This window comes from Suncus etruscus, chromosome 12 (genome assembly GCF_024139225.1).
Source record: "Suncus etruscus isolate mSunEtr1 chromosome 12, mSunEtr1.pri.cur, whole genome shotgun sequence".
Classification (NCBI taxonomy): Eukaryota; Metazoa; Chordata; class Mammalia; order Eulipotyphla; family Soricidae; genus Suncus; species Suncus etruscus.
In genome coordinates this window covers 101281577-101293307 of record NC_064859.1, presented here as the reverse complement: position 1 = coordinate 101293307, position 11731 = coordinate 101281577, and the positions used below count along the sequence as shown (strand labels likewise).

The 11731-nt window shown below is 53.2% G+C and overlaps 1 protein-coding gene across 1 annotated transcript in view; it reads left to right on the top strand.

Annotated features, from left to right (window-relative positions):
- The window catches only part of PRKD3 (protein kinase D3), a 37523-nt gene extending 27268 nt beyond the window's left edge, over window positions 1-10255 (top strand). The window contains exons 12-18 of the mRNA XM_049784296.1: window positions 648-720; window positions 1819-1925; window positions 5277-5438; window positions 5577-5675; window positions 7324-7591; window positions 9152-9237; window positions 9752-10255. Of these exons, the coding sequence (XP_049640253.1) occupies window positions 648-720; window positions 1819-1925; window positions 5277-5438; window positions 5577-5675; window positions 7324-7591; window positions 9152-9237; window positions 9752-9925 (969 nt within the window). The 3' untranslated portion in view covers window positions 9926-10255. The remainder of the gene's footprint in view (window positions 1-647; window positions 721-1818; window positions 1926-5276; window positions 5439-5576; window positions 5676-7323; window positions 7592-9151; window positions 9238-9751) is intronic.
- The last annotated feature ends 1476 nt before the right edge of the window (window positions 10256-11731 follow it).

The following is an 11731-nucleotide window of genomic DNA, read 5'->3' as shown; positions in this document are numbered from 1 at the left end:
AAGGCAGACACCTTACCTAGTGCCAACTTGCCGTCCCCACTTTTCTTTCTTTCTCTCTTTCTCTCTTTCTTTCTTTCCCACTTTTCTTTCTTTCTTTCCCACTTTTCTTTCTTCCCACTTTTCTTTCTTCTTTCTTTCCCACTTTTCTTTCTTTCTTCTTTCTTTCTTTCTCCTTCCTTCCTTCCTTCCTTCCTTCCTTCCTTCCTTCCTTCCTTCCTTCCTTTCTTTTTGGGTCACACCCAGTGGCACTCAGGTTACTCCTGGCTTTGTGCTCAGAAGTCACTCCTGGCAGGCTCGGGGGAACATATGGGATGCCGAGGATTAGAACTATGTTGGCCGCTTGCGAGGCAAACACCTTACTGCAGTGCTATTGCTCCGGTCCTCACCCCACCCCCTTTCATTTTTAAGCCGCCTCTTTCTTTCAAATCCACGCCTGCAAATCTCTTGGCACTAGGTCCATGTGTTCACTGTACTCTGGGGTTCCGTGCCCACCTTTGCACATGGAAGCTGCCATGGGCAAAACCCGGGAGCTTGTCCCCCACATCCTGTGTGAAGACAGTGAGTGTCACTGTCCCTTCGCGGCCCTGACTGATCTGGGCCAGGCCAGCCTTGTCATCCGACTCACGCGGCTCTTCTTTGCTGAACAGGACATCAGCTCTGTGTACCAGATCTTCGCAGACGAGGTGCTGGGGTCTGGCCAGTTTGGCATTGTTTATGGAGGTGAGTGACTGACCAGCTGTTGTGTTTCCCCCACCCCCATACCCATCAGCCAAGCTCTTTCCTCTTAGCCGGGTCCCATCATCTCTGTTCCAACCACCAGTGGCCAAGCAGATCTTGGTGGTGAGCAAAGTCTGTGCCTCCCCCTGTCCTGCCCCCCAGTGTCCAGGACCATCCTCAGCTTTGTGGAGTGGCTCCCCCTGGCCTGAGCTGGTCTCATCTGAGAGTCCCGTGTCCCCTCCTTGCCTGTCTACCTCCCTGCCCTGAGATGTGGCAGCCCAGAGAGCTGAGTCTAGGATCCCCACACCCCAAGAGAGGGCCAGGGCGACAGACAGAATTTATCTGGAACAATTTCTCAACAGACACGTTTATTTAGATGTGTTTAGACCACCGACATCTCCATCACTGCAGATCATGAAGCAGAAATCACAGGAACAGTGCAACAGGGAAATGCCATTCCTTAAAGTCAAAACTCTAAGAGGCCAGAGTGATAACACAGAGGGAAGGGCGTCTGCCTTGCACACTGCCGTCCTGAGTTCAATCCCCAGCATCCTAGTGGGTCCACTGAACCTGTCAGGAGTAATTTCTGAGCACAGAGACAAGAGTAACCCCTGAGTGCCACCGGGTGTGGTCCAAAAATAAAAACAAAACTCTTAAGTTATGAGCCAGGGGCTAGAGCGATAGCACAGCAGAGAGGGAATTTGCCTTGCAAGCTGACCCGAGATGGACCGAAGTTCAATCCCTGGCATCCCATATGGTCCCCCAAGCCTTCCAGGAGCAATTTCTGAGCACAGAGCCAGGAGTGACCCCTGAGTGCTGCCAGGTGTATCCCTACCCCCCTCCTCAAATAAAAATGAGCCAAAGAGAAAGAGCAGAATCAAGACAGGGTACTTGTCTTTGTAATCAGACCCAGATTCAATACCCAGCACCCCAAGGGGTCCCTCTGAATACTACCAGGAGTGATCCCTGAGCACAGAGCCTGGAGTAAGCCCCGAGTATCCCCCATAAACAGAAAGAAAGAGAATAAAAGGAGAGAGGCCAGAGCTGACAGAGCTGCATACCTGAGCCCTGACCATGTCTCTGCCCTGTGCTCGGGAACAGGCAAACACCGCAAGAGCGGCAGGGATGTGGCCATAAAAGTGATCGACAAGATGAGGTTCCCCACCAAGCAGGAGAGCCAGCTCCGGAACGAAGTGGCCATTTTACAGGTATGAGCAAGAACCGGCCCCCGAAGGGCTTGGCCCGGGGCTGAGGTTTGGGGTCCTGGTGTCTTCGGCTTTGGGTCTCCATGGGCCGATGGCGCATAAGGCTCGTTGTTTTGTGGCTGAGGCCCCAGATCTAAACCACCACTGGTACGTGGGGGCCTCACCCTGCAAAACCAGAAAGGTTGGGGGTCTCCCCCTCACCTGGGTGCCCTAAACACAGTTTCTGCTCAGTGCTAAGCCCCACCCCCCAAGACCCCTTCCCCTGGGAGCAGAGGGCCACTGCTCTACAATGCCCTGGTTCTTTTCCATTCTTGTTCTGGGGGCCGCATCTCAGGGGTCCTGGGGAGAAACTGAGGTACCATGGGTGGTACCCGAGATCCCATAGGATCCCTGAGCCTGCCAGTAGTAATTTCTGAACACAGAGCCAGGAGTAATCTCTGAGTGTCACCGGTGTGGCTCCAAAATAAAAACAAAACTCTAAATAAATTAAGAGCCAGAAACTGGAGTGATGGCACAGTGGGGAGGACATTTGCCTTGCACACGGCAGACCTGGGATGGACTCAGGTTTGATCCCCGGCATCTCATATGGTCCCCCAAGCCTGCCAGGAGTGTTTTCTGAGCGAAGAGCCAGGAGTAACTTCTGAGTGCCTCCATATGTGGCCCAAAAACAAAAAAGAAGAAAAGAAAAAAAAAAAAAAAGAACACACCAAACCTGGTCGTGTTTGTAGCCTAACAAAGGACTCGAGTCTGTCATGGGGGGCGGGGGGGTCTTTGAAATACCGTATTAACCTTGGATTTAACACACACAGTGGACAGGGTGATTGTGCTGCCCTCAAAAGTTGTGTTTCGGGCCCAGAGAGATAGCACAGCGGCATTTGCCTTGCAAGCAGCCGATCCAGGACCAAAGGTGGTTGGTTCGAATCCCGGTGTCCCATATGGTCCCCCGTGCCTGCCAGGAGCTATTTCTGAGCAGACAGCCAGGAGTAACCCCTGAGCAACACCGGGTATGGCCCAAAAACCAAAAAAAAAAAAAAAGTTGTGTTTCTGGTTATGCTAAGTAATTACTTTTGTGTGTCTGGGGGAGATTTTGTCCCAGGAACTTCACTGGTGGACTCTTCCGCACCGCTCAGCTGGGGCTTTTATCCAGGGCACTATGGGGGATATGGTGGGGGGGGGGGCTACCAGGTAGGAAAGTATCTCTCCTGCTGTCTCTGGGACTGGGAACCTCCTTTGTGGCGAACACTGGCAGCTCTAGAAGGGACACTGTGGGGCCGCAGTGGGGAGGGTGTTTGCCTTGCACACAGCTGACCTGAGTTCAATCCTCGGCCTCCCAAAAGTGTGCCACCAAGAGTGATGCCTGAGTGCAGAGCCAGGGGTAACTCTTGAACATCACTTTGTGTGGCCCCAAAAGAAACAAACAACCAAAAATATAGGAGGACTGCGTCTGCCCATGAGGAAGAATGCTAACTGTACCCCATTGCGGATTCCGGGACAGTTAGCACTTTCTGTTTAACCCCTAAATTTAAACTCGGGAACCCCGTTCATTCACCCAGAAACACCTTTGCTTGGGGACCAGAGAGCAGCCCTGGAACCTTCCAAGTCCAGCCTTATACCCAGTGGCTGGGACGGGAGCCCGGATGGTCTATCCAGCCTGACCATTGGCCACAGAGTGTGGAACACGCCCCCCCCCCCCACACACACACACAAGAGAGCCCCATGAAGAAAATGTCTGTTCTGTGGTGTGCGCCTCTGAGCCCTGTGGCCAGGCGAGCATGAGCTCAATCTCACAGCGTGACATGGAGGGACAGGTTCATCCAGAAGCGGGGTGCCGGTAATAGAACCTCTGGGCCAGGAATAGAAGGAACAAAGGTAGTGTCACGGTGACTGTGACCATAACTGTGACTGCCTGGAGAACAGGGAACTGACCGAAACAGACTCTAGAAGCTATGTCAGAGCTGAGGGCTCAGCCAAGGAAAGGCGCCCCCCTGCAGGCTGCCTGACACCCCAGGCATCCCACTAAGCTCATCTCCCTGCCTCAGGCTTTCCGCCTGACCCTTGAGCCCCCAGATGATTGAAAAGTATCAGGGGACCTGCTTGTCTTGTGTCTCCTATTTCCCGCATCTCTGGACATCTCTAAAAGCACCGCTATTGGGGAAGATGCGGGGACATGCCAGACACTATGCCACCAGCCCAGGGATTGGGGCAGCCCCTGCACCCCAGGATTTAAGGTTCTGTTGTAGGTGCCGGGTTGGCTGTGCTGCCAGCCAGGGGGGGCACAAAGGCCACAGCATGGGCACAGCGGGAGTAAGATGGTGGGTTCCAGCAGCCTCAATAGATGAAGTGGATCCTCACGTGAGGGTCCTGCACCCCCCAGATCGGCTGTTTACCTTTTGGCCTAAACAGGTCCCCTCGGTAGGGGAGAAGGTTTTAGGAGATGCTTGTAAGGAGTAAAATAACCGCCAGGCCCAGGAGAACCACTGGGGATGAAGTCGGGTGGGGGGGGGGGGGAATGAAGACTGATTATTGAACATTGGAAAAATCTCAGCCTCTCGGGGGTTATGGCACTTGCCTTGCATTTGGCCGACCCCCGCACTGGTCCTGGGCACCTCATCCTGAGTGATCCCTGAGCACCTTTGGGAGAATAGCCTGGATACCAAAACAAGAGACACAAAACAAGAAACCGAGCTAAGAAACAACATAACAGCAGGGAGGGTGTTTGCCTGGCACACAGCAGACCAGGGTTCAATCCCCGGCATCCGATAGGGTCCCCAGAGCCTGCCAGGAGTGATTCTTGAGCACAGAGCCAGAAGTAAGCCCTGAGTGCAGTCGAATGTGGCCCCAACACACCCCCAAAGAAATAGAAGCTAAAACTCCAGCATTTTGGTCCCTGAGCCCTGGAACGTTCTGGAGTGTGGCCTGGCCCTGCCTGGTCTGCTTCAGAAAGTGTATGTGTATGTATCTCAAAAGCTCAATTCCTCTTTGATGAGTGGGGATGGTACCAGCCCAACCTCATAGACCCTGGCATGAGGAGGGTGGTTTAAGCCAAGAGTGGAAGAGGGAGGAAAAACCCGGACTTGGGCCCAGACATGCGGTGGGCATAGACCCAAGGTTGCAGGTGGGCAGAACAGCGGGGGAAAGGGGCACCCCAGCTCGATCTCTGCATCCCCCAGCTCCGTGCCCAGGACCGACCCGAGCCCCCATGCCGAGGACGAGGATTCGGGGCCTGGCTTGCGGGTGGCTTGTATAGTCTTGGGAGATTCACGCGGTGATGAAACTTGGCGTCTCTGCTGTATTCTCTAGCTGTGTTCTCTAGTCTTCTCTAGTTGGTCCAATCCATATTCTGCAACTCTTCAGAATTTGCACCACCCTGGGATTGTAAACCTGGAATGTATGTTTGAAACCCCAGAACGAGTGTTTGTAGTGATGGAGAAGCTGCACGGCGATATGTTGGAAATGATTCTGTCGAGCGAGAAAAGCCGGCTCCCAGAACGCATCACCAAGTTCATGGTGACGCAGGTAGGCGGGCAGGTGGTCCTTGGGGTTTGGGTGGGGGGTGGTCCGGCGGGGTGCCGTTCCCACCCGAGGCAGGTCGGGGTTTGATTCTGACGTCTTTCCCGGCACTGAAGTCCATCCATCTGTTGCTGTCACTGGCAGATCCTTGTGGCGCTGAGGAACCTGCATTTTAAGAACATTGTGCACTGTGACCTGAAGCCCGAGAACGTCCTGCTGGCCTCCGCCGAGCCCTTTCCACAGGTGAGAGGCTCTGGGCCCTGGTCTCTGTCTCTGAGTCCTGAGCGAGAAGGCGGCCCTGAATGTGGCCCTGAGCGTGGCCTGGCCTTCTCTACGCTGATGCTCCGTAGGCTTCAGGCTGGGCCTAGCCTCCGGGAAGAAATCTTGGCACCAAAGGTCACTCCCCTGGGTCAGGGACGGAGTGGTAGGTCAAAGAAAGAAGGGAGGGAGGGAGGTTGAAAGAAGGATGATGGAGGGAGGGAGGGAGGGAGGGAGGGAGGGAAGGAAGGAAGGAAGGAAGGAAGGAAGGAAGGAAGGAAGGAAGGAAGGAAGGAAGGAAGGAAGGAAGGAAGGAAGGAAGGAAGGAAGGAAGGAAGGAAGGAAGGAAGGAGAGAGAGAGGGAGGGTGGGAGGGAGACAGAGGGAGGGAGGGAGGGAAGGAGGAAGGAAGGACCTCAGAGAGCTAGCCCTGAAGTGGGGGCCAGGCCGACATCCCTCTTCCCGTTCCTTCCCCCCACCTTCCTCTCCTTCCTCCCCCTTTCTCTTTTATTCCTCCTCTTCCCTCTTCCTGTCTTCCCCCTCCACTCTCCTCACTCCTTCCTCCTCTCCCTCCCTTCCACCCTTCCTCTCCCTCATGCTTCTTGACCCCAGGGGTCCCCCAGGAGAGGTCTTACTTGGTTGGCACTGATACAAGTCACAGCCACGCATCTCTCTGTGGTAGTGCCAGGCAGCTCTGATGGGTCACCTTCCTGGCCTTGTGCTCAGGGCCCACTTCCAGCTCTATGTTTAGGGATGCTTGGTGATATTTCAGGGGACCACATATCACATTTGGGATCAAACTGGTGTTTGCCTTGTACCAGACATGGAGCTTAACCCCTGTGCTCTGGTACCCAAAGCTGACTTTTCAAATATCCCTGTTCCCTTCCACAAGCCCCATGACTGAAACATCAGCCAGGCCCTTCATTTCATCCAAACTGAGTAGCTGAGTATCCGAGGACCCACTACGTGACTATAATCAGTGGGGAAGAAGGGGTAGAGATATAGCAGGAGATACAGCACAGCAGTAGGGCTTTTGCCTTGCGTGCAACAGACCCGAGAGGGACCTGGTTCAATTCCCAGCATTTCGTATGATCCCCCAGTTTGCCAGGGACGATTTCTGAGTGCAGAGCCAGGAGTAACCCAAGTGCCAACAGATGTGGCCCAAAAACCAACCAACCAATCAATCAATAATCTAAAAAAAAAAAAAAGTGGGGGAAGAAAATACACACACGGGCCTGGAGAGACAGCACAGCGGCGTTTGCCTTGCAAGCAGCCGATCCAGGACCAAAGGTGGTTGGTTCAAATCCCGGTGTCCCATATGGTCCCCCATGCCTGCCAGGAGCTATTTCTGAGCAGACAACCAGGAGTGACCCCTGAGCGCTGCCTGGTGTGGCCCAAAAACTAAAAAAAAAAGAAAAAAAAGAAAAAGAAAAAATACACACACACACACACACACACACACACACACACACACACACACACCAGTTACATCACTGTGACCTCGTTCTAGTATTTCACCACTATTCAAGCTGCTGTTCGAAGTGAGATTTCTGGACTAAGTCCTGAGGCCTGCAGGGCCAGGGGTTGTGTTCCCCCAGACCCACCACAGGCCCCAGTGACGCCCGTGTCTGCAGGTGAAGCTGTGTGACTTTGGCTTTGCACGCATCATCGGGGAGAAGTCGTTCCGCCGCTCGGTGGTGGGCACCCCCGCCTACCTGGCCCCCGAGGTGCTGCGCAGCAAAGGCTACAACCGCTCCCTGGACATGTGGTCAGTTGGGGTGATCGTCTACGTGAGCCTCAGCGGCACCTTCCCCTTCAATGAGGATGAGGACATCAATGACCAGATCCAGAACGCGGCCTTCATGTACCCCCCGAACCCGTGGAAAGACATCTCTGGGGAAGGTGAACTCCCTCATTTCTTCATTTGGTTTGTTTGGGTTTGGGGGGCACACCTGGCGGCACTCAGGAGTTACTCCTCGCTCTGCACTCAGGAATCGCTCCTGACAGGCTGGGGGGGCCCCTCTGGGATGCCAGGGATTGAACCCAGCTTCGTCCTGGGTCACCACATGCAAGGCAAGCACCCTACAGCTGTGCTATCACTCTGGCCCCAGGTCCCCCTCATCTTTGTCCTTTCCCCTTTAGCCGCACTGATGGCCCTTTTTGTGTGGGCCTGGCTGAGGCCTGGCCCAGGCTGGTGTTTGGGGGTCACACGCTTCCCGGGGCTTGTCCCCTGCAGCCAGCAGCACCCCACACACACTGGGCCTTGTCCTCCACCACTGTGTGGTGGCATCTCCTTGTTTCATTCCATGGTGCTGTCTCTCCTGGCATTTCTTCCTCTTTTTTTCTTTTTAGTTTTTGGGCCACACCCGGTGGCACTCAAGAGTTACTCCTGGCTCTGGGCTCAAAAATCGCTCCTTGCAGGCTCGGGGAACCATATGGGATGCTGGGAATTGAACCTGGTCTGTCCCACGTTGGCTGCATGCAAGGCAAATGCCCTACTACTATACTATTGTTCTGTACTATTGTACTAATGTTCCAGCATTTATTCCTCTTATGGGTTCTTTTTTTTTGGGGGGGAGGGGTCACACCTGGCAGCGCTCAGGGGTTATTCTGGCTCTATGCTCAGAAATCGCCCCTGGCAGGCACAGGGACCATATGGGATGTCAGGATTCGAACCACCATCCTTCTGCATGAAAGGCAAATGCCTTTCCTCCATGCTATTTTATGGGTTCTTTTATGGGTCCTTTTATAGGACCCCAGCTGGTCTTCCTGCGTTTGTTCCTCTCAATAAGATTCTAGGATTTGCACCGTCCCACCCACAAGAATGTTGGGTTAGGGCCAGAGCAATAGCACAATGGGGAGGGCTTTGCGTTGCAGGCGGCTGACCCAGGTTCAATCCCAAGCATCCCATAGGGTCCCCAGAGCCTGCCAGGAGTGATTCCAGAGTGCAGAACCAAGGGTAACCCCTAAACACCAACAGGTGTGGCCCAAACACCAAAAAGCAAATAAACCCTACGGCACAGAGCCTGAAGGAAGGGTTGGGAGAGGGAGAAGGCCTTGGCTTTGCCCACAGCTGCCTGGCTTGATCCACAGATTGCAGAGTCTCCCGAATCCTGAGCCCCGCTGGGTGTGTCCCCACCCTAAAATAACAGTGTGGTCTCTTAGCCTGATGTCCAGGACACTGGGAGCCTGCCTGGGACCTGCTGTTCTGCATAGACTGTGAATGATTCTTGGCCCTTGGTGCCCTGGTCCAGTCCTGGCCCTGCCAGGCCCCATAAGGGGAATGGGGGGTAGTGGGGGCCTCAGCCTGGACACGCTCGGTTCCCCGATCCAACCAAGGCTGAGCCTGTGGAAAGCAGAGCCCAGGGCCCTCCGCCCTGTACTGAGGTGCCCCCACCCCCAGGCTTGGAACGCCCCATACACCCCGACTCTCAGGTCTGACTCTTTTTTCTTCTTCTCCAGCCATTGACTTGATCAACAACTTGCTTCAGGTGAAGATGAGAAAGAGATACAGTGTAGACAAGTCACTCAGCCACCCCTGGCTGCAGGTGAGTCTCTGCTCCTGCCTGCTTGCCTGCCTTTCTGCCTGCCTGTCTGCCTCTGTCTGTCTGTCTCTCTCTCTGACACACACTACTCACATACTCACACAATGACACTCACTTTCACACACACACACACACACACGCACACACATACAGTGAGTGACACTATCAGGTAGGTGCAGTCTCATCAGCGGGCTAATTTCTTGAACTTTCTCATTTTGGGACCTGAGTTCCATGAGCACAATGTGTGTGCAGGACCCCAACAAGCCCAACAACAGAACCCCTAATACCCCTAGTCTTCAAGAAAGCCAAAAAAGGGAAGTCCACAAAAGGCTTTTATAATTTTTGTTTACAGTGCTCAGGGCTGACTCCTGGCTCTGTGCTCAGGGCTTATTCCAGGCCGTACTCCAGGATCCTCAGTCCTGGCAGTGCTCAGGGAGCCATCTGGGCTGCTGGGGATCAAACCCAGGTCAGTCACATGCTCGGCTCCCAGACCCAATCTCTGTTCCGGTTCCCCCAGGACTACCAGACGTGGCTGGATCTGCGGGAGTTTGAGACACGCATCGGGGAACGCTACATCACGCACGAGAGCGACGATGCCCGCTGGGAGGTGCACGCCTACACGCACGCCCTGGCCTACCCGAGACACTTCATCATGGCCCCGAACCCCGACGACATGGACGAGGACCCCTAATGAGGCAGGACACCTGGAAGAGGGATGGACCTGTCAGCCCCTTGTCGCTCACAGTGGGTGGAAGAGCGAGTCATAGATGTGCGGAGCCAGGAGACAACTGATGTCCTGAGTCTTCCTAACCTAAGCAATAACTGTTTTTTCTACTTTTTTCTAGTCCTCCACTTTAGGGACAAGAGTGGGGCTTAATTATTCTCCTGTTCCTACATTGTTAAGGTTTGTTTTGGGGGCCACACCCAGCAGTGCTCAGAGGTTCCTCCTGGCTCTGTGCTCATGAATCGCTCCTGGCAGGCTCAGGGGACCCAGTGGGATGCCGGGGATTGAACTTGGGTTGGCCACATGCAAGGCAAAGCCCTCCCTGCTGTGCTGTTGCTCTGGCCCCATTGTTTTTTATTTAAAAGATAACTCAGAGGTGAGTTGTTGCCATCTGATCAGATCACACGGGTGTAGACAGATCTTGCAACTCACTGGCTCTAGGGGTTCCCAAGCAGAGCCTTATGGAATCAGGCCAGCCACAGATCTATGATTGAGCAGCAGTTTGCCAGCTGGACTTGGCTTGCCTTAACTGTTTGGGGGTCAACAGGGCTGCCGAGAGCAGGTAGAGAATGAGTCTGGGCTCCTGTTGTCCCTCATACACAGCCCCAAAGGTGCTAACAAAAGTTCAACTGTTTGCCTCAACAAAGTCCAAGATATGACTTCACTCACTTGTCCAAAAACGGCAAAAAATATTGGCAGTCAGGGATATGTGAGGTTTGAGTGAGGGTGGTTCCCTTCTTCCTTCCCCCATGTGGGCCTTGCAGATGACAATCTCCAGTTTGCAGCTTAACCAAATATTGACCCTGATGCAAAAATTAACTGGAATCACTTTTGTCCACTAGACTCACATAACCAACCTTTGAAGCAAGCCATGGAATAATTGCACTCGTTGTTGGATGCCGCTAAAAAAAAATGTCTTGGGCCAGAGGGATAGCACAGTGGCATTTGCCTTGCAAGCAGCCGATCCAGGACTTAAGGTGGTTGGTTCAAATCCCGGTGTTCCATATGGTCCCCGTGCCTGCCGGGAGCTATTTCTGAGCAGACAGCCAGGAGTAACCCCTGAGCACTGCCGGGTGTGGCTCAAAAACCAAACCAAACCAAAACAAAACAAAAATGTCTAAAACCATCTGATGAACTGTTTCTCTGGTGCCATGCAACCTGTATACTCTTTTTTTGGGGGGATGGGGGTGAGGGGGAGTCTGGAAGTTGTGTTTGTATGAGAAACAGTTGTTTGAATCATTTTCTAATGTACAAAGTAGTCTCTAAGGACACCGTTTAGTTAGTACATTGTTCAATTTTTTTTGTTACATCCCACTGTCTGTAAATATCCTCAAAGAAACTTGGTAATAAAGTGTATTTCCATATTTCTTGCACTTTTACTTTTTCCATGTGTAAACTCTCTTGGGGAGATCTCCAAAGAAAATACTATGTGGTTGTGTTATTTTTCCGAAAGAAAGAGAAAGAGCTCCTTTGGATACAGTAAGTATAAAAACCAAAGGAATACTCAACACTGCAGAAAAATAAAACCTACCTCATTCTTACAAATATTTGCGAGGGGGGTCGCACCTGGCAGCACTCAGGGGTTACTCCTGGCTCTGTGCTCAGAAATCATTGCTGGCAGGCAAGGGCAATCATGTGGGATGCCGAGAATCAAACCAGGTCCCTCCTGGGTCGGCCACATGGAAGGCAAACGCCCTACCATTGTGCTACCTCTCCAGCCCCTCTCATTCTTACAATTTTATAGGAAACTGGAGGTCATTGTCTGAAGGTCTC